This window comes from Rhinopithecus roxellana, chromosome 12, assembly GCF_007565055.1.
Source record: "Rhinopithecus roxellana isolate Shanxi Qingling chromosome 12, ASM756505v1, whole genome shotgun sequence".
Taxonomy (NCBI): Eukaryota; Metazoa; Chordata; class Mammalia; order Primates; family Cercopithecidae; genus Rhinopithecus; species Rhinopithecus roxellana.
The window spans coordinates 113,564,496-113,586,997 of NC_044560.1; the positions used below are offsets into that span (position 1 = coordinate 113,564,496).

A 22,502-nucleotide genomic window follows, 5' to 3' on the forward strand; every position below is an offset into this window, starting at 1 on the left:
CTGTCATTGCCACCTGCAACAAAAGCCCCCCGCTGATGGCTGTGTTGTGTGTGTGCACGTCTGTCCAGCTTGAGCCGGCATGTCTCTGAGAGATTTCTCCCCCCAACACACACATGCAGATGCACACACACGCTCACACTGGGGAGGGGCAGGGCCATCCTCCCTGTCTCCAAGCCACTCCCAGATGCTGCCTCAGTGTGGAGTCCAGGTGTTCCCTGCTGAGCAGATGCCACGGGGGCACTGCCTCTGGCTTCATCAAATGCACCCATGACCAGGGACACTTTTCTGCACATGAATGTGGTCTCATGTTTGAGCGCCGGGGCCCAGGGCACCTCTTTCTAGGTCTTCTTCAGCCAGGCACTTCCCTGCCTCCTCTCACACAGACCCTGGTCCTGGTCAAGGTGCAGGGCAGCTGCTCTGGCTTTCTGGGCCCCTCAGCATCTGCTGTCTCAGCTTCCGTGGGTCCCAGGAGTTCCCCAGGCCCTGACCGCAGCCTCTTCCCTGCCCCTCCGGGTCACTTCTGTCGGATGGTCCAAGCTGCTTCCAGCTGGAACCCGAGGGAGGTCTCCCTGCTTCTCAGGTCTCCTGGATGGATGTTACCCAAAGGGGCAGGAGGAAGGCTCAGTGCCTTGTCCCCCTTTGCAAGGTTCCAGGGTCCAAGGTGGAGGCAGAAAAGGAGATGGAGCAGCTCAGGTTGGTGTGAGCCTGGGGAGATTCCAGAAGCACCTCCAATTGGGAATACAGGAGTGCCTCCAACTGAGGATCCAGTAGCCCCTCCACCTGCGGGCCAGCAGCTCCTCCACCTGGGGATCCAGCAGTTTTTCCACCTGGGAATCAGTAGGGCCTCCATCGGGGGGTCCACCCAGGGATCCAGTGGCACCTCCACCTGGAGAATCAGCAACATCTCCCCTAGCAAGTGGGGACAGATGGAGGGCAGCCTCCTGGGAGGGCCCACAGAGCAACCCACAGAATGACCCAGGAGGACATGAAGAGGTTCCTGCAGACAGGCTGACAGAGGGCAGAGACTCCAGAGTCAGGCAGACTTTCCCATCACAAAACATATCCAAATGCAGCCACACTCATGCCGGCACTCAACACTCCAACAAACACCTCCTCCCAGATCTTCCCAGAACCACCGTGGCTGTTGACACTTCTGGAGCCCTGTCTGTTGTGAACATGTATGCTTTTGGAGAAGTTTTCTCTGTGGCTTCTCCTCTCCTCCTCCAGAGCAGGTGCATCCTGACAGCCCTGAGGTGGTCTTGTCAGGTGAGTGGGGCCAGGGATCAGGGTGAGTGCCTGCAGACGACAGCCTCAGGCCAGAGTCCTGCTTGGCCCAGAGGTGCAGAAAGCCAGGGACAGCCTCGCTGCCTACCGAGAGCACCACACCCGCTGAGATGCAGGCAGCGTGCGCCCTGGCCCCAGCCTCAGCCCTGATTAGCAGCTTGCCTGGAGAGCTGGCCACTGCTCTGGCAGTCCCCAGAGGCCCCTGCAAGGTGCACTGATAAGAAGACACCCCAGGAGGCCCCCATAGGAACAGGCCTATTTTCTCCTTTCAGGATGAATGTGCCGGGACTGAGATGGAAGCACCCCAGTTGACTGGGCCCTAGCCTCAGATGCCTGCAGGCCCTGGCTGAGAGCCTCTGGGTCCTCTGTGCTCTCCTCCCACAAGGCTGCTCCTGAACTGGACTTCTCTGCAGTGGGGCCTGCAGCACCTGGCTCAGGCTGCCCCAGGAAGGCAGAAAGAGCCCCCAGAAAACCCAGCCCAGGGTCCACGTGCTCCCACGCCACCACAGAGTACACACTGCTGCTCTGGAAACCATGTGCTTTATTTGGAACCTTAATCCAAGGGAACCTCCCCCCTGGCTCGTAGAAAAGCTGCAAACCATGTGGTTTGGTCCAAGGCAATGGCTAAGGGAGTGCAGGACATCCCTTACCGCTGGGGCCCCTGTTCTCTGGGCCTCAGACTTCCCTGCTCATCGAAACTGCTGGCTGAGCCCCCGGGGTGTCTATTCCAGTCCTCAGCCTCTCCCTCAGTCAAGGAGTGAGGAAACAGGTACAGGCCAGGGGCTGGGGTCTCCATCTAAGGCTGGGCGCCTCCGCCCCCCCGCCACCCAGGGCCTGCTTCCTCCCACAGCCACGGCTCCTCAAGTCCTCAGAGCCCTGTTGCTCCCGGGATGAGGCGCCACCGACAGGAGGATGCCCGGGAGCACAGGTGAGTGACCAGGGCAGGGCCACCCCGGCCAGCTGCAGCGCCCCTCAGTACAGATCTGCAAAGGGCTTGGAGTAGTTGAACATCAGGTAATCCATGTAGTAGAAGTCGTAGGTGCGCTGCCTTTGCAGGGCTGAGAGCTGGGCGAAGTACTGGTGGGCGATCCTCGCTGTGGTCCGCGCCTCCTGCGAGTGCCGGTCCTTGAATCGCGGGAAGGTCAGGTTCCGCGGCGCGCGGATGAGGCTCAGGAAGAAGTTGGCATCGTCCTCCATGCTCTCGAACTTGCCTACGAAGTCATAGTCGATGAGGCAGGGGCTGCAGAGCCGGCTGACATGGTCCCAGTGAATGTCCATCCCCACGGGCCGGTGCACGTCCAGCAGGTACTGGACGAATTCGGGAAAGCGCACCCCAGAGCCCGTCCGCAGGGCCTCCCGAGAGGCATTGGCCCGGTACCGGGCCAGGATGGCCTTGCCGAAGACCGGGTGGTAGTAGCTGTTGGGGTGCTCGAACTTGTCGCGGAAGGCTGACACCAGCCTCTCGAAGGGCTCGCGGACAAACAGCATCTTGGTGTAGGTGCTGAGACGGTGCAAGATACCCTGGCGGTCGAAGGTGTCCAGGCGCTTGAGGGCGCTGCCATAGTGGACGGTGTTGTGCTGGATGTCGGAGGTGGACGAGGCCAGGCCGGCCAGCACCATGAGAACCCGCTTCCAGTTGGAGCAGCCAGCCTTGGGCACCTCGCAGTAGAGCACGCGGTGGCGGTCCTCCACGAAGATACGCGACACGTGGCGGGGTGTGACGGCCCGGCGGCTGCTGCTCGCCCGGTACTTGGCGCAGGCCTCCTGCATCACCCGCTTGCGCTCCTGCTGGCTCCGGTGCAGGCTGACCCAGCGGCCATCCAGCGTCCCAGGTCCCGGCCGGATGAAGGGCACGTCCGAGCTGTTGGCCGGGATGGTCGCCGCAGCTGGCATTTTCTTGATGAGCAGACGGCGACGGCGCTGGCGGAGCCGCAGACGGGTTCCCCTCTGCAGCGGGGATTGAGGCTGGTCAGGCGCTGGCAGGTTGCGGCCCCTCGGGGCCCCACTGGACAAGTCCCGAGTGATCCTTTCTGTGGGTGCCTTCAAGTCACCATCCTGGGAGCCGCCTGGTGGGAGATCCTGGGCCAAGAAGAGAAGTGGTTATCTGAGTGGAAAGGACAGCTGGGCACTGAGGGCCACACAGGTAGACTCTCACCACGGCTGGGGTTCCTGTCCCTCTCAGGTGAGGGACACAGGCTGACCCTATGGGTGAGACCCCTCCCGTCTGAGCCCTGGCCCAGCACCCAAAAGCTTCCCTCCCGCTGAGGTGCAAGTGTCATTTCGGCCACAAGATGGTGCGATCCTCCCAGGAACCTGGGCTGAGCGAGGGTGGTGGGAGTAGGTGGCCTGCAGGCGGGCTCAGATTTACTGCCTCTATTAGCACCGTGCAAAGAAGCCTTCTAACAAGGAAGGGAAATTCATGGGTCCAGAGCCCTGGGCTTTGTTCCCAAGGCTCCTGGGAAAGGCTGGACACATTTTTCTTTCCAAGAATGGATTCAATGTGAGCTCCTAATTTTCTTCCCAGCCCTCCCCAGTTTCCCTGGGACTGCGTGCACTGAGATTTATCTGGCTCTCAGAACTTACGTGGTGGGGCTGCCTTGGCCTGATGTTGAACTTTATTCCTAAAAAGCAAACAGAGGAGAGGACAGTATTAGCAGCATATGTGCCACGTGGCTCCCAGGGAACTGCTTATGGGCTGCTGGCTGTGGACATCCAGGCTGGAGGGATCTTGGGGTAGGCTCTAGGGAAAGGCAGCTTAGGGCATGGGGAGAGGGCATGGCTCAGTGCTGGAGCCCCTCCATCCCCTACCCATGCAGAAAACAGGAACGCAGCAAACATGTGGTCCCACTGGCTCGCAGCTGAGGCTCTCTTCTTTGCATCACGCCTGCCTCCTGATGTGACCTACAAGGTCTGGAAAGGCACCCTGCCCAGGTGTACCCACACACCTGCCCTGTGAAGCAGCCAGGACTCTCGCAGGCCACCTCCTCCTGCACCCCACCATGTCCTTAAGTCACAGGGAAAGGACCCTTCAGAAAGCTCGATCCACCCTCTCTCCACACCCCATCAGCCATGCCCCAGTTCTGGCCACTATGGATTCTCCACGCTTGGAATATGACATATTCACACCCACACCTTTGCACACACCAGGCCTAGGAATGGAACGTGCTTCTTCTCCTCTTGCTCCAGGAAGTTCCTTACCCCGGGTATTTGCTTTGAGATCTTGGCCTTCTCGCCTGGCTCTGGAGTTCTGGGGTGAGCTGAGCATATCTTGCTCGCCTTGGTCTCCCTCCAAGCCCTAAGCAGTGCCCAGGTGGAGGGTAATTGTCCAGCGTTAACTTACTGATGACATCAGGAAGACAGAGAGAGATCAGTGCATCACTGGCCATGCTCTGGAAAGCCCCCTCTGGCCACCAAGGAGGCCCATGCCTGGGCTGGGCTCACCCAAGAAACAAGCTCTGGTGAGGTGAACCTTTGACCAGCGTAGAAGATTCTGAGTCATACCCTGTTTGGTCTGCTTTGGGGTAAGTACTGGGAGGACAAGGAGATTCCCTTTGGGGGGAATCTTTAGAAGCTGGAGCCTCCTTCCCCAGTCCCTACCTGGCCATCGAGGAATCAGGGGATCTTTCTGTTCCAGTGCCATGTGGGTGGACATTTTTGTCCTGAGGCTCTGCCAAAAGCCATGGTCACCATCAGAGCCAGCTATCCCCTAAGCAGAGAGCTGGATCTTCTGGCTGGCATGCCAGGCCACTGTGCCTGACCACACCTCAGCAAATCCTGGCTGCTGCTTGCGGGTGGGGGGTTCCAGTGTCCCACTACTTTCCCGGCTGTTTCTATGTCCTGGGCAGAGGTCCAGTGGCAGGAGCCCAGCTAGTAAAGGGACATCCAGGTCTTCCCCGAGCCAGAGAGTCTGTGGATTTCTCCATGGGGTCCAGTTTTACAGACTCAGCTAGTGCCAGGCCCCAGACAGTCTAAGGTTGAGGCTGTGCCCGCACATCTCCTTCAGTCATTAGCAAGCCAAGAAGGGGATGCAACATCAGCCCTGGGATGGACAGCCTGAATTCCCTGAGCTTGCCAGAACCTTCCTCAATTCCCAGGAGAGGCAGAAATGCAGGCAGAACTGGGGCACACTTCATCTTTCTTCTGCTTGTCCCTCTGGGCTGGGAACAAGGGTATTCTCTCCCCTGGGCAAAGGGCAGAGCTTCCCCGTCTTCCTGGGCACTCCCAAGCTTATGTGCCCATGCGTGCATGTGGGGGATCTTTGAAACAGGCCTTCTAGACTCTTCCTCGGAGGCTGAGATGAAGCTCCAAGTAGACCCGGTTTCACCACTCAGGGTATGGGGTGTAAGCAGCAGGTGCCTGGCCTGCGAGAGGAGTCTTTAGAATCAAGCTGCTCATTGCTACCCCCTGCCATCCCCAGAGTCTATTTCCCTCCTTGACAGCCACCCCCTCCTCTTCCCTGTCCCATCTTTACTGCGGCTGTCCCAGCACGAGCCTCCAGAGCTCCTTCCTCTCCCGCAGCCGATGATGACAGCTCCCTTCACCAGAAGGGACCTGCCACACCACTCGGTTTTACTCTACTCTGCCAGATTTCCTTAATTATTTTCTTCTGGTGATGGCAGCTGGCTCTGCTAAACCACCTCTCCTCCTCAGAGTCTCAGATGTAGGAAACCACTCTGCTTGTCACTCCTGTCACCTCGTCAAGGTGTGACGGTGCTTATATATTCCTTTTCTGGAGCAAATGAGTCATGCTAGCTTTGGCCAAGAGTGGGGCTGAGAAGCCACTTCCAAAAGGGATCCTGCCAGTCGGGTGGAAGATGGAAGGCCATGTGCTTGTTGAGATTGCAGCCCCTAAGGCCATGACCTCCCACTGGCACTGTCCCCACAGCCTTGGAGGGCAGTAGGCTGTGGTCCTGTTCCATTTTACCTGTGAGGACTGGACAAGGGGACACTGTCTCCTGGACCTCTGGACTCTGAGCCTAAGCTTCTGGGGCTGTCCCACTCCAATGCAGGCTGAGCTAGAGCCCTTGGCATGAACTAGAGGAAAAGTTCCTGTTTACATGTGTCCATAAAGCCAACTTGCCTGCAACTTCCTCCTTTGAAAGGAAAAATTGCCTTGTGGACAATAAGAGAGATCAGTAACATCGTAAGCAGAGCGTGAGTTTGCCATAAGTTATTCCCAACCCTTAGATTTATGGCAGCTTATCGGGCAAAGATTAGCCCTATCCCCACAAGCTCACTTTAACATTTTTAAAAATCTACTGCCAGGCACGGTGGCTCATGCCTGTCATCCCAGCACTTTGGGAGGCTGAGGTGGGCTGATCACTTGAGTCCAGGAGTTCGAGACCAGCCTGGCCAATATAGTGAAACCCCATCTCTACTAAAAATGCAAAAAAATTAGCTGGGTGTGGTGGTGCATGCCTGTGATCCCAGCTACTCAGTAGGCTGAGACATGAGAATTACTTGAACCCAGGAGGCAGAGATTGCAGTGAGCTGAAAGATCACACCCTGCGTTCCAGTCTGAGCAACAGAGCAAGATTTGGTCAAGAAAGAAAGAAAGAAAGAGAGAGAGAGAGAGAGAGAGAGAGAGAAAGAGAGAGAGAGAGAGAGAGAAAGAAGAAAGAAAGAAAGAAAGAAAGAAGAAGGAAGGAAGGAAGGAAGGAAGGAAGGAAGGAAGGAAGGAAGGAAGGAAGGAAGGAAAGAAAGAAAGGAGAAAAAAATACTAATTTACATTATTTTAGAAATAGAGATGGGGTCTTGCTATGTTGCCCAGGCTGGTCTCAAACACCTGGCCTCAAGTAATCCTCCTGCCTCGGCCTCCCAAAGGGCTGGAATTATAGGTGCGAGCCACCAAACCTGGCCACAAGTTCACTTTTGAATAAAGACAGAAACATAATGAAGGAATTCTAAAGGGACCTCCCCTTTGCCATGAGCCTAGTGTCCCCACTAGGGAGAAAGCTGCTCTTCCACGCACCACTCAGATAAAGGCTGAAGCAAAGACCACTGCCCGCTCTGGGCAAGTGAAATCCAGGAGAAATCTTGGGTATCCTGGGCTAGGGGTCTGCACATCCCTAAGCGGGCTGCACGTCAGGACCCTGGACAGCTCCATAAGGGCTCAGGGAAGGGCAGCTAAGGGCTCACGAAGATGAGGAAGGTTTGCCACCAGGGGTCAGTGGTATCAGTGCCTTGGGGGGACTTATGGGTGGGAAGGAGTTTGGCCTCAGTATAACCACCTCCAGCCCCTCTCAAGCCCCCAAATGAAACGTACAATCTAGATAACATCAGTGGCCTTGCAGAGCAACTCCAGCCAAACCCAACTCCTCTTCCATCCAACGCCACCAATGCTGCCATGCACCTTCCCTGCCTCCCCACCTCCACCCCTGCAACAGAATCCAAGACCAACCACGTACACCCCACTTTGGGTGTCTTGAGCGACCTCTTCTCTCCTCTCAATATAACGCTCACAGTCTGTAAGGGAGCTCCATACCCCTGCACAGTAAGAAATAAACAAGCACTTTCTCTTTCTGGACAGATGACATGCGTGGAGTGGCTGAAACACATGTGCTATGATAAAAGCATCGGTGAGAATAAACAAGGCGCGAGTTATGGGCACTGCCAAATGTGTTCCACGGTGTGAACTCTTCATTGGCTGAAGTTCTCAGCATTTAGCTGAAAAGCCTCCTGATTGAGGAGAGGCAGAGGCTGATGAGTGTGTGAGGCCAGTCTCTTAGTCATCAGGCCTGGGCCTGGGGCACAGCTGAGGAGGGGGCTATACCACCAGCATGTCCAAGGAGGAGGGTCTCTTGCCCACTTCTCTCTAGGCTCACAGGAGGAAGACCTGCAGGGTGCCACACAAAAGCCCCAATCCCCACTGCCCAGGACCCATGGAGGGTGATAACTGGAGAGCAGCCTTTTGGTCAGGCCCTATAGACAGACAGCACTGACAGGTGAGGACAGGACCCAAGTGCCTCAAAGGAACCCTTGGCCTGCCCCAGCCCCATGTGGCTCACTCTTGGGAGAGTGACGGCTGCATTGGCTGCTCATGACCCTGATGGGCAATGATGAGAGGGTCTTGCCACTCCCATCACTGCGTCTGTCCTTAAGGAGTCAAATCTGCAAAGGGACAGGCATGAGAGAGAACTGGGAAAGGAGGGCAGGAGCGGCCATGTCAGTCCCAAGTCCCTGTCTGTGGTTGAGTTTGAGTCATGCTTCTTGGTCTTTTGGGATTTCCTGATGGAGCCGTTTGTGTGGCCACATTTCCACATGCCGGGGGCTTCTGGTGGCTTCGTGGCAGGCTGCCCCACACCCATTGGCGCTGTCCACTCCATGTCCACTTCCATTGCCCAAATGGCCAGGTAGCCTCCAGGGCTTTCGGCTGCTTCTCTTGGCTAAGGCTGGCCCGATCGGGGGCGGGGGTTCCCTGAAGGCAAGTTCCTGGTTGTATCTTGGTTCCCAGCACCTGCAGGACCCTGATTCTGAGCTTGGGCCCCACCTAGACTCCTTACAGTGGCATCTGGTGGGATAAACACTGTTGTCCCGGATAGCCCAGGCAGTCGGCCTCTGCCCTGCTGCTTCCACACCCCCATTAGGAAGAAGCGGCTCCCACACCCAAGATGTGCAAGAGAAAGGCCTCCGAGCCCTGGGGCAGCCCCACGACCGGTCATGCACCTGATCTCACAGTGCAGTGCTGAGCTACAGATGCCTGCCCTGAGTGCAGGGTGCTGGCAAGAGAGAAAGTAGGTGGGTCGGGGGAGAGAAGCCCGAGGGAAATGCCAAGCTCCTCTCCATGGGAAGTATGGAGGGTTCTGAATGTGGGGAGCGGTGCTAGTTAGGGTTCTCAGAGAGAGAGAGTCCACAGGTGATATATACAGAGCAGGGAGAGAGAGGGAGAGAAAGATGTATGTATGTGTATGTATTTTATATATATATATGATGGAATAGTACTCAGCCATAAAAAAGAATGAATTAATGGCATTCACGGCAACCTGGAGGAGATCAGAGACTATTATTCTGAGTGAAATAATGGAATGGAAAACCAAACATCGTATGTTCTCATTCATAAGTGGGAGCTGAGCTATGTGGATGCAGATGCGATTCGAAGGCATAAGAATGATACAGTGGATTTTGGGAACTCGGGGAAAGGGTGGGAAGGGGGTGAAGGATAAAAGCTACAAATTGTGTGCAGTGTACACTGCTCCAGTTATGGGTACATCAAAATCTCACCAATCACCACTAAATAATTTACTCATGTAACCAAACACCACCTGTTCCCTAAAAACCTATGGAAATAATTTTTCTTTTTTAAAAAAAGGGCCACTCTAGTGGCCTCAACTTGATTACACCTGCAAAGACCCTGTAAGGTCACAGTTTACAAGCACAGGGGGCCAGGAATGAGCATTTTTTGAGGGTGGGGCAGGCACCCAATTTGACCCAGTACAGACAAGGAGGGACTCATGTGATCTCATGGGGCTTTAAGAGTGTTTTTTGTTTTTTGGTTTTAAGAGATAAGGTCTTGCTCAGTCACCCAGGCTGGAGTGCAGTGGCATAATCCTGGCTCACTGCAGTCTTGAACTCCTGGACTCAAATGATCCTCCCGCTTTAGTCTCGCAAAGTGCTGGGATTACAGCCATAAGCCACCACGCCCAGCTGGATGTTCTGAAGACAGGGCAGGATAGCCTGAGGGAGGTGAGGAAATAACTCGTCTGCTGGTTTAGGTTGCCTGCTGATCAGCAGTGAGGGGTTGTTAGTTCTCGATGTTTTTGGGGCAGGGCCTGTGTCTTGTCCGTCTGTGTCATTCTGGCACAATGCCCATCATGCCTGTGGAAAGGCTGGTGCTTTCTGGACTGAGAGCTGGCCTTGGGCATGAGGGGTACGGGGCTTCCCAGAAGCTGGGCCTAGAGTTCTGACTGGAGCCTCCCAGCTGGGAAGGGCCCACGCATCTGGGCAGCAGGTGCCAGCCCCCTAGCTAGATGCAGACGGGGGCAATCCCACTGGAGGAGTCTGTCCACCCCCAGCCCTGGCTCGGTGGCCATGAAGCCTGGCTCAGGAACCTCCTTTTGCCATGCACAGTACACCAGGCCGGGGCCTGCTTTGGGACCACGCCACACCTTCTCTGGCTCCTCTCCCATCGGCTCCAGACTCTGCCCTTGTGAGGTCTCTGCTGGTCCAGGGCTGAGGGGCACATTGTCCCTGTGGGCCTCTGACTGCCTCATTGTGAACTGCATCCTCCACCTGGGGCAGGCTGTTCATATGCAAATTAGATGCAAAACTGAACTTTCAACACACGCAGCAATGAGCTGGCAGCCTGGACTCCTGGGCACAGAATTCGCCCGGATGAAAGCCTCACTCAAGGGCCTTCAATTCTCGCCTGTGTTCATGGGAAAATCCAACTTCTTACATTCTCTGCTGGGTCCCCAGGGCATAGCCTGGAGACAAGCCTCTGTCACAGTCATGGCCACCTGCTGCCCTAGGACACAGGACAGGTACGTGGGGTTCCAGGTGGCAGGGCTGCCCCGGCACAGGTGCTGGCTGCTCCCGGGCCCTGATGACAACTCTGTGGTCAGAGTGTGGACCTTGAGTGGAGGCAGCAGTCAGGCCAGACACGCTGGACAGCTGCATCGAGCTGGTCATGCATTGGCCTCTCTCCTCCAGCTTCCGCCTCTGGGTGGGGGGCTTCTTCCCCTAGGCGCTGAGATGATCAAACTCAGTCACAGTGACCTTTGGCTCAGACCAGAGCAAAGGCTTACTCCCTCCCTCAGTGGACCACGTGGAGAACCACCCTGGGGGGTCCATGTGGAGTCGCACTTTTTAATGCAGGCTTAGCACATCAAAAATTAGAAAACAAGCCAGGTGCGGTGGCTCACGCCTGTAATTCCAGCACTTTGGTTGACTGAGGCAGGCAGATCATCTGAGGTCAGGAACCCGGCCAACATGCTGAAACCCTGTCTCTACTAAAAATACAAAAATTTGCCAGGCATGGTGGTGGGCACCTGTAATCTCAGCTACTCTGGAGGCTGAGGCAGAAGAATCGCTTGAACCTGGGAGGTGGAGGTTGGAGGCTGCAGTGAGCCAAGATCGTGCCACTGCACTCCAGCCTGGGCAACAGAGCAAGGCTCCATCTAAAAAAAAAAAAAAAAAAAAAAAAAAGATGAGAAAACTAAGAGCACACACACCCACTGCTGTGTGACCTTGGACAAGTGCCTTGACCTTGCTGAACCTGTTTCATTGGTAAAACGGGCTAAAAATTCATTGGTAAAATGTGCCAAACATATGCATCTTGCAAATCCACAAATGTGCACATGAAATGGGGCACGATGCCGGGCAGGGCCGGAGCCCACTGGTTGGAAGCCAGCTGCTCCCGGCATGCCGATCACCTGGTTCCCTCTGCAGGGGCTGAATCTCCCTCAGCCCAGCTCCTGCCCCCAGCGCAGAGACGCTGGGGTGCATCTGCGGAGGAGGGGAGCCAGCATCTTCCTGTCTTGGGCCGATGAGCGCCTGACGGCTCTGACCGCACTTGTTTTGTTTAGTGATTCCGTTCCCTCGCCTTCGTGATTACAATCCACGATTCAACTGGGTGGTTCCTGTCAGCTCAGCCTTGGCTGTGAATTCCCTTGGAGCTGTCAGAGAGTCGAGCATCAGAGCTGCCTGTCAGTCAGCCAGTCAGCCGGTTAGCCAGTCTGCGAACCCAACAGCTGTCCCGCCTGCGCCACATCTACCCACCTGCCCATCACTGAGTGGGTTGGGGAGGGGAGTCCTGAGCTGGTGCCCTGCCTGTCTACGGGAGGGATCCTCAGCTCCTGCTAAAAGCACTCCTCGGTCAGAGCCTGCAGTGACTCCTACAGTGTTCAGGGTGTGTGTGACCCCAGCACACCTGTGCCACCCACTGCATCACCCCTTACACATGTGCATGTCGCATGGGATTAGGTGTGCATGTCGAATGATCTGTCACACCAGGCATGCCGAGGAAATGCACCACAGCACACGTTTGTGCTGCACAGGTGCCTGCTTCCTGTGTGTGCGATGTAGCATGTCCTGGGTGGGGAGTGTGTGTGTGTCTGTGCACATCCCTGTGAGGTTTCTAGGAGTCTACGGCACATGGCTTACAGCAGGTCATGCCTCTTCTTTCCTTTATGTATTCATTCCCTCTCTCTCCCTCCCCCACTTCCTTCCTTCCTTTCTGTTTTGAGACAGTGTCTCACTCTGTTGCCCATGCTGGAGTGCAGTGGCGTGATCATGGCTCACTATAACCCTGAACTTCTGGGCTCAAGGGATCCTCCCACTTCAGCCTCCCAAGTAGCTGGACTACAGGTGTGCACCACCAAGCCCAGTTAATTAAAAAAAAAAACAAACAAACAAACAAAAAAAAACCATATATATATATATATATATATATATATATATATATATATATATATATATAAAATATTGGCCAGGTGTGCTGGCTCATGCCTGTAATCCCAGCACTTTGGGAGGCTGAGGCGGGTGTATCACCTGAGGTCAGCAGTTCAAGACCTGCCAGACCAACATGACAAAACCCCGTCTCCACTAAGTAAATACAAAAAGTAGCCATTGTGGTGGTGGATGCCTGTAATCCCAGCCACTCGGGAGGCTGAGACATGAGAATTGCTTGAACCTGGGAGTTGGAGGTTGCAGTGAGCTGAGCTTGTGCCACTGCAGTCCAGCCTGAGCGACAGAGTCAGACTCTGTCTCAAACAAACAAAATATTCACAGAGGCAAGGTCTCACTATGTTGCCCAGAAACTCCTGGCCTCAAGCAATCCTCCTGCATCAGCCTCCCAAAGTGCTGGGATTACAGGTGTGAGCCACTGTGCCTGGCTGCATGTCTTCCTTCAACACATGTGGGCCTGGAAGAACAAGCCAGAGGTAGTGGATGTTGCCGCAAATGAGAAAGAACGATCTGTGTGGCCCTAGCCCACAACCCCGTGTCGCTCCCTGGCTTGCTCTGTCTCTGCTTCCCATGTGGGAAGTTGACAGCAAGACCGACTGGCTGGCCTCCACTTTGCAGCACACCACGCGGAACAGTCCTGCCATCTGCCACCATGAGTCCCTTCACTTCACATTGATGGAGCACCTGTACGGGCCAGCAGCATCTTAGGTACTGATGACAGTGTCTTAACCAGGAATGGGACAGTGTGGCCCTTGCCCTCATGGAGCTTCCAGTCTAGCAAGGAGGTGAGGCACTGGCCAGCAACTCCATGTGTGATGGCAGCCATGGAGGGCATTGCAGGCAATGTGGGACAATTGACATGTTACCTAGGTCAGTGTTGCAGGTGATAGCTCCCAAAGATCATGATAATAAATTGGCACCTGAGGGTAATGAGGACATTTCTGGCAGAGCTTGGTGGACTTCCACCATGACGGCAAGGCTCCTGGGATGAAGGGATGGGCCTAGAGACTGAAGGGTGTCAAGAAAAGGCAGGGCCAGGTACAGTGGTTTACACCTTTAATCCAAGTGCTTAGGAGACCAAGGCAGATGGATTACTTGAGGCCAAAAGTTTGAGACCAGCCTGGACAACATAGTGAGACCCCATCTCTAAAAAAAAAAAAGAAAAAATTAGGCTGGGCACAGTGATGGGCACCTGTAGTCCCAGCTGCTCAGAAGGCTGAGGTGGGAGGATCAGTTGAGTCCAAGCGTTAGAGGCTTCAGTGAGCTATGATTGCACCACTGCACTCCAGCCTGGTGACAGAGTGAGATCCTGTCTCAAAAGAAAAGAAAAGAGAAAGGAAGGAAGGGAGGGAGGGGAGGAAAGGGAAAGAAAGAAAGAAAAAGAAAGAAAGAGAGAGAGAGAGAGAAGGAAGGAAGGAAGGAAGGAAGGAAGGAAGGAAGGAAGGAAGGAAGGAAGGAAGGAAGGAAGGAAGGAAGGAAGGAAGGAGGGAGGGAGGGAGGGAAGGAAGGACAGGCAACCATGATGGCTGGCCGGCAAGAAAGAGGCTTTATAGCAATGCAAGGGCACTAGACCTTACCTCCTAAGGCCCAGGGGAGTCTCAAAGAGCTTTAGGGTGTGGAGTTACTTTGAATTTAAGGACCGTTCTGGGATGGAGTCAAAGACACAGAAGAAAGGTTGGTCAGGGGATTGCTGCCACTATCCAGGCAGGAGACTCTTGAGGTCTGGACCTGGGTGATGATGAGACAGTGGATGGAGAGTTGAAGAACATTTCAGGAGATGGGGGTGTGCTGGGAAATGTTGAACACCTGGTTCTCTGGGTAGTGGGGTGGGAGCAGGGAGCAGCCTGGTTTGCAGTGTTTGCTGATTTCCATGGTCTGAAATCCCATTATGGCAGATTTCAAACTACTGATGTCACATGGGGCTGGGCCCTTGGGGGCCAGGACAAGTTGGCCTGAACTCGCCACTACATCAGCAGGACCTGGGACTGGCTGAGTGCGGAGGGAGACGCTGGCTTCTGGCGTTAGCAGTTGTGAATGCTGATGCTATTTCCTGCACAGGAGGACAGATCCCTGTTGACTTTGAGGAGACCTGACTACAGGTCTCCCAAGTGCATACATCCAGAGGGCAGTTGGAGGAGAGGGATTTAGGGGATCAGGGGTTGCTGGTCAGAGGTGCAGGGGCAGATGTGCCTGTGGGAGCTCATTCAACCACCTGTGGCTCTTCTGGGCCAGTGGGGGCATGGTACCAGCACTTCTCAGGGAAAGATGGGTAGAGGCAGTGGGCCTGGGCATGGGTGCCGCCCTTCTCTGGGCCCATGGGGATCCCAACCTGGGCTCTGAGCAGCCATGGTCTCAGAGCACCATGCCCAGTGGGTCAAATGGGATGGACGTCAATGCCTCCTCTTGTCTGGCTGACAGGGAATATAGTGACCACTCTCCAGCCAGCTCTGCAGGAAGACATCTCACTTGGTCTAAATAATGGTGAATTCCCATTGTGGGGTTACCAGCAAATAGAAGCGAGTGAGTCAGAAGCCTGAAGCTGGGGTGGCCCCATAAAGGGGCTGTCTTGATGTAGTTTGGACATTTGTCCCCGCCCAAATCTCCTGTTGAAATGTGATCCCCAGTGTTGGAGGTGGAGCCTGGTGGGGGGTATTTGGCTCATGGGGGGATCCTTCATGTCTCGGTGCCATCCTTGTAATAGTGAATGAATTCTCATGAGATCTGGTTGTTATAAAGTGTGGCACAGCCTGCCCCCAAGTCTCACCCTTTGTTTCTGCTTTCACCAGGTGACATGCACACTCCCGCTTGCCTGCCGCCATGAGTAAAAGCTCTTTGAGACCCCCACCCCCCAGAAACCGAGTGGATGCTGGGGCCACACTTCCTGTCTGGCCTGCAGAGCCGTGAGCCAGTGAAACCTCTTTTCTTTATAAATTGCCCAGTCTCAGGTGTTTATTTAGAGCAGTGCAAGAATGTGCTAACACGGCCTGCTTACAGGAAAAGTGCCCCTTACCCACTGGCCCAGCCCTGAGACAGGCCCTCCAGGGGCAGACATGGGCAGTGGGCATCCTTCTTCCCTGGAATGGAGTCAGGCAGCCAGGGGGGCAGCCTCATTACCACGGTGGCCCAACTGCAAGATAATGATCGGTCCAGCTCCAGCCGGCCTAGGGATGCATTGTTCTGGCTGCCACGTCAATTACTGAGCTGGCCTGGAGCTGTCAAGCCTGTCACAGCTGTTGCTGTGATACCCTAAAGAGCCACAAAAGTAAATCTGTCTTAAGTGATGCTTCTTTGAAGTGCCCCCCGCTGCAGGCTGCTCTGGCCTGAGTGGGGTACTGCAGACACCCTGGAGAGAGTGGGGCTCCAGACTGAAAAGGGCTGCCTAGGGGCTCAGGGATGGGTGCTCTGATCCTTGGAAGAGCTCCCTGATGGTCACTGACTGTACCCACAGCGGTCCCGGAGTCTGGGTGGCGACCACGACTCAAGCACAGTGAATGGGCAGCTACAGTTCCAGGCCCACCCTGTCCCCCCACACCAGTGTCTTCTCTCCAGCATCGCAGGGAACACTGAGGGGCAGCTGCCGCTGAGGGGTCATCCTGTGTGCCCCCCCCAGAACAGAACAGAGACCCTGGCAATTCACAGATTGCAAGGACAAGGCCAGGGACTGCCTGGAGCTCTCAGAGGCTCCAGCCGTCAGTCTGGCTCTTCCCTGCTGAGGGTCTGGATAGCTACAGTCTACATTTCAGAGCCAGGGTGAATCTCCCAGGGCAGGGCCTTGAACCTGGAGTCAGGTCCAGCCAAGGGCTGGGGCGAGAAAAGCTCTGGAAAGCTCTGGCCTGAGGATTACACCAGCTTCTTTGAGGGTTCAAACTTGAGCATAACACTGGCATGGTGGTGTGCACATGGAATCCCAGCTACTCAGGAGGCTGGGGCAGGAGGATTGCTTGAGCCCAGGAGTTTGAGCTCCTATGTTGAACCTGGGCAACACAGTGAGATCCCATCTCTTAAAAAAAGACACCAAACCCGAGTATGGATGCCAATCTTCGGCTTGTCAGTGGCTGGCTGTGGGGACATCACCTCCCCTGGATACCTGTCCAAGAGCTCCTTTCTGCTCCCTTCTGAATGGCCAGCTTCTTTCTTTCTTTCCTTCTTTCTTTCCTTCTTTCTCTCTCCTTCCTTCTTTCCTTCCTTCTTTCTCTTTCTTTCTCCCTTCCTTCCTTCCTTCCTTCCTTCCTTCCTTCCTTCCTTCCTTCCTTCCTTCCTTCCTTCCTTCCTTCCTCTCTCTCTCTGTCTCTCTCTCTCTCTCTATCTTTCTTTCTTTCATTCATCTTTCTTTCTATCTTTCTTTCTTTCTTTGGCATGGTCTTGGCTCACTACAACCTCCACCTCCTGGTTCAAGCAATTCTCATGCCTCAGCCTCCAGAGTAGCTGGGATTACAGGCACACACCACCATGCCCGGCTAATTTTTGTGTTTTCAGTAGAGACGGGGTTTCACCATGTTGCCCAGGCTGGTCTTGAACTCCTGAGCTCAAGCAATCCACCCACCTCGGTCTCCCAAAGTGCTGGGATTACAGGCATGAGCCACTGGGCCTATCCTGAATGGCCAGCTCTTCCTCTGCCCAGCCCAGTATCCTGTAGCAGCAGGAGCCCCCACAGGGCCATGTGGGCTGACCAGGGGGCCCCAGGCCATCATGGGAGCACAGACAGCCTGTCTGCCACTGCCCCCTCACAGCCATGCCAGGCGAGGCTGGCTTCACACCCCCATACCACACTCACACCTAAACCACAGGCCCTTTGCATCTCAGTACCTGCACAGCCTCCAGAGCCCTGGAGTGCTGACTGCAGGGTTGGGGAAAGTGGGGAGGGCGGAGAGATCCCCGAGGGCTGCTTGTTCAGAAGTCATTCTGGAGGTGACTGGGGAACTTGGAGAAGAGTGAGGCCCAAAAGGAAGTGGGAAAACAAATTCAGGTTCTTAACCTTATGATGGAGGTGAGGAGTGGGGACATTTGAACTTAGGCAGGTTGGGCGGGAGTAGGAAAAGGGGAGGTTGGATTTTGCAGAACAACAAAGCCAGAGGGCCAGAGGGTTTGGTGAATCAGGGGTATGAGGGGTGAGGGTAAGGGAAATGTCTGGGGGACTCCCCCCATAGCATGCTCCCAGGACCCCCAGACAGGGAGGTCTCAGGGAATGGAGGAGCCCTTGGGGGAGAAGACCCGACCCTGGCTTATGGAGAACCAGAGACAGACTCGAGTAGCACCTGCAGGTAGCAGCTCTCAGCTGGAAACAGGACAGAGCTTGGGTGAAACTGTCCATTAGCCAGATCTGGGCCACATACCTCGGTTTTGAAGGCAGCCCAGACACACACCACGCAATCCAGCCCCGCGACTTCCAACATCTTTGAAACAGGCCCACGTCACCACCTAAAGCCAGCCTCATTAGCTCTGAGCGCAAGAATATTGAGTAGATGTAAACACTGGAAATAGCTGGAATTTTCACGATCTTCATGCGTACTTGGAACTTGCCATCATCACAGTATTCACATTATTCAATAACATGAAGTCTTCTAAGCCAATCCCTTAGCCAAGACCCAACCCCCTTCCCGTTCTTTGCTTTCCGGCATTTTGGGGGTGTCTCCTTGCCCCAAGAGAGGCGCTATTTGCAGGGAACTCGAAGCCGGTGTTTACCTGGGTGGGGGTGGAGGAGCTTACTGGGCTCCTGGAAGACAGTGCCCGAGGTCCCTGAATTCCCCTTTCAAGGCCTCAAAGTCTCTGCTTAGTCTCTGCCTGCACATCTGCACCAAAGGCCCTGCAATTAGACCCGCCGGCTTTGCAAACGGAATGTGCTCCCACGTAATGGCTGTTTGTAGGGTGGCTGGGGTCACCGTGAAAGGAGAGCTAAAGAAGACATCTGAGCTGTTTTCCTGCTTCCTTTGAAGTCCAACCAGCAAAGCTGCTCTCAGGAGGAAGAGAGCCCACTATGGACAAGGAGGCAGCCCCTCCAGGCTGCATGCATTTCCGGAGGAATTAAGGCTCCAGTCTGGAGCACTGGGCATGTGTTTTGGGCACCTCTTTGCGGTTGTGAAATGTGCTATTCCAGGAAACAAAGAAGCCTGGCTTGTGCCTTCCGTCTTTCACGCCTGTGCATGGCAGGGATGAGGAGTGGGCCAGGTAGGCGTGGGGAGGGCCATTCTTTCTAGAATGAATGATTCCCTAGCAGGGTGAGAGGTGATTCACAGTGAGAGGTGATTCACTGCTGCTCAGCCCACCACAGCATCTTCTGCAGGATTGAACGTCATTCCTTCTAATGACTTGATTTATGTCCGGAGGATTACAGCTCCAAACAAAATATTGTGATGATGGCAATAAATCACACAGGGGATGCTTACAACGGCTGCTAGCATGTTTTCTGTTTGTCTGGGAGTTGATTACAGAACGAGGGGCTGCTGTGTAACAGGGAGTATGGGGCGGGGTGAGCACAGCACAGTTGTGTCAGGCGGTGGGTGCTTTGACTGGGGCATCAGAAGGTTTTCAGTGCCAGAAGTTTCTGTGAAAATCTGTGGTTGCAGACAGCAGGGATTTTGGAAATGCTGAAGTCCACAGGAAAGCGTCATCCTGAGCCCCTGAGGAGTGCATGGGTTGTGAGCATCCTGAGAATGTCATTTCCAGCCTTTAGCTCTGCTGCATCCGCAAGTGAGAGACACAAGGATGGGCCAGGCTAGGATGCCTCTGCAGGGCTGAGCTCCTTGGAAGAAGGAAGATCAGGCTGCAGACAGGTGCCCCTGAGCCGGCATCTCCCACTCAGGTGCTCAGCAGAAAGGGATCCTTTTCCATCAAGACCTGGCCCTGCAGAGCAGGATCTCAGAGGTTCACATCCTCTGCAATCAACCTCAAGGTTCACATCCACAACAGATTTGCATAGACCCCAGCCTGGGTTCAGGAGGAAACTGGTAGCCTTGCTCTCCCAGCTCTGTTCTTAGCTGGTCTATCTGAGAGGCTGTTGCCCCTGCCTCTGACATCTGGGACTGCTGTCCCTGTGAGACGTGGCAGAGGCTGCAGCTGGCATGCAGGTGGGCAAACACTTGAGGGGCTGCCACACTCATCCTGGACTGTTCCCACCAGTCCAGCTAAAGCGCCGTCCTGGTTGGAAGTCTGGGAGAGGATGAGCCTCCCCTTTGGTAAAGTCAATCCTGTCCTTGGATCAAACCAAAAACAGAGGGAAAGGGGATGAGAGCAGGCATAGGGTTAAGATGCACAGCAAGGTCTCCTGATCCCAGCAGAACAGTCCCTTATCCTGCCTGGTGTGCTTCTTCCAGAGAGAAATCTGTCCTCAGAAGAGCCCTGCAGCCTAGAGTGCTGTAGCAAGGACGGTTTGCTCATAAGAGGTCATGGACCAGGGTGACTTGGGGATGCCAAGTGCAGGGATAAAGTAGTCCATTAGCAGGTATGAGGCCCCAGGCCCGGCTCATGGCACCCTTGACGGCCAAGTGCGAGTGAGGGGGGGTTTGTGCTGCACAAGGGTGTCTTCCATGTCAGATGTGATGCACTGATGATGGGGAGATGCACACGGGGGGTACACTGATGGCAGGTAGGATGGTACACAGAGGGTACTGGGAGGATGGTGTGAGAATGGTACATGGATGGTGGGGGATGGTGTGGGGATGGTGGGAGGTTGGTGGGGGATGGTGGGTGGATGGTGAGATGGCAGATGGTGGGGGATGGAGGGGGGATGGTAGGAGGATGGTGGGTGGATGGTGGAGGATGGCAGGTGGATGATGAGGAGATGGGGGATTGTGGGTGGATGGTGAGGAGATGGGGGATGGAGGGGAGATGGTAGGATGGTGGGGGATGGTGGGGAGATGGTAGGAGGATGGTGTGGGATGGTGGGAGGTTGGTGGGGGATGGTGGGTGGATGGTGAGGAGATGGGGGATGGTGGGGGATGGAGGGAGGATGGTGGGGCGTGGTAGGAGGATGGTGGGTAGTAGGGGGAAGGTGGGTGGGTGGTAGGAGGAAGATGGGAGGTTGGTGGGGGATGGTGGGGGATGGCGGGTAGATGGTGAGGAGATGGGGGATGGTGGGTGGATGGTGAGGAGATGGGGGATGGTGGGTGGATGGTGAGGAGATGGGGGATGGTGGGGGGTGGTAGTAGGGGGAAGGTGGGTGGGTGGTAGGGGGAAGGTGGGAGGTTGGTGGGTAGATGGTAGTAAGATGGTGGGAGGATAATAGGTAAATGGCGGACAGTTGGTGGTGGTAGAGATCCCGAGGAAAGGATTGGAGATGGGGCCTAGAAAGGGCTGGGGCTAGAAAGGGGTGCTGGAGGGAGACGGAAGCGGAGACAGAGAAGCCACATGCAGGCTAGATGGGCAGGCTCCTGGCCGCTCCCCCTAGTGAAGGTGCAGCCTCTGGCTGTGCTGCCCCATGGGCAAGAGTGACCTCCCTGACCTATGTGGCCTCCGATGCCCAGGCCGTGGCACAGGTGACAGTGGTGGCTCCAATTCAAATGCAAGCGAGCCTTCCCCAGCCCCCAGTGCATCCCCCTGGCTGCAGGGAAGCCTGTGGCTTCTTTCTCCACCAAACGCTGAAAGCAATCTCCAATATCAGAAGACAAAGCCTTTGCCCATCTTTGTTGAACACAAGGACAAAAAAAATGTTTGTTTTATAAAGTCTGGCAAATTTTGATAATGAAACCTTTAGAACACTAATTCTGAAACCTTTCTAATTCCAGGCAGATAAGGAATCATAGTAACGTATTTCAACTTCAGAAGCAAAAATAACCTTTTATCACCTAATTTAACAATGTTACTGGGGAAATATGTTAGGAGAATGTAAAATGCTATTTAAATGATAAAATATGCTGTCTCGGATGGCAAGGATTTTAACTGCCACAATCAGAGTCCAAACACACTAGCATGCCAGCCCTGACAGACACCGCTAATGACAGGGTGTCCATAACATGGGGCAGCAGGAAGGGTCAGATGCGACTTCCATGACTCCCCTGGGAACTGCCTAAAACTGACAGCTGTCTGGGCTCTGCCGCACTCCTCAGCATGGTGGCCTGTGAAATACGAATCGGTTCAGAGATTAATATTAATCAGCCAACACATTAATATTAATCAGTTAATATATACTTTCCATGACAACAAGAGATAAAGGAATCTTATTATGTGGTGGATCAGGGAACATGGAATATCTAAGTGGATTTCCTCGGGATCCACAGCATAAAGAAGACTAAGCCTCTTAGACGTGTCATCTTGGCAGACAGCGAAGCCCAGCTCACGCGTGGGTCGAGTAATGAGCAGGAGAATTCCCTGGGGGAGTGAATTCCTCTCCCTGGGCAGGGGGCGGTGCTTCCCCCTAGGCGGCGGCAGGTTGGGGGGACTGCGGTCGGCATGGGCAGCCCCCACTTCATCCCAGGGCTCCCGGGCTCAGGCAGCTGGGGCGTCCAATACCCCCCAGACAGAGCCTCCCCTTTGTCCTGGGGCTCAGGCAGCTGCGGCAGCAAATCTCACTCCAACCCCTGGGCAGAAAATCTCATCCAATCCTGGGTGCAGGGTTGGTGGACTCAGAATGGGGCTGGCCAAGCAGGGCCCCTCCGCTGCCCAGAAGGGGAAACGCCACGATGCTACCCCGATCCCTGACCCTCCTGGCCCCGTTGGAGGGGAAACACTTATTCTGTCATTGTTCATGTGGGAGCTGGCGCTGCAGGCCCCACGCTGAGGGGTGGAAAATGGTGGATAGAGAAATGATCCCAATCCTGTGGGGGCTTCAGCAGGATAGGTTTTACTACCCCTGTTTGGCATGAGGGCACTCACTGAGTCTT

General features: G+C 54.9%; 1 protein-coding gene across 3 annotated transcripts in view; it reads right to left on the reverse strand.

Moving 5' to 3' along the window:
• Positions 1-1,805: 1,805 nt before the first annotated feature.
• The window catches only part of CHST8 (carbohydrate sulfotransferase 8), a 128,578-nt gene continuing 107,881 nt past the window's right edge, over positions 1,806-22,502 (reverse strand). For 2 of the 3 annotated variants that reach the window (XM_010359609.2, XM_010359610.2), the window contains exons 3-4: positions 3,868-3,905; positions 1,806-3,363 (exon numbers count right to left, since the gene is read on the reverse strand). In XM_010359609.2, the coding sequence (XP_010357911.1) occupies positions 2,257-3,363; positions 3,868-3,905 (1,145 nt within the window). In that variant the 3' untranslated portion in view covers positions 1,806-2,256. The remainder of the gene's footprint in view (positions 3,364-3,867; positions 3,906-22,502) is intronic. The other variant, XM_010359611.2, reaches the window with a different exon arrangement.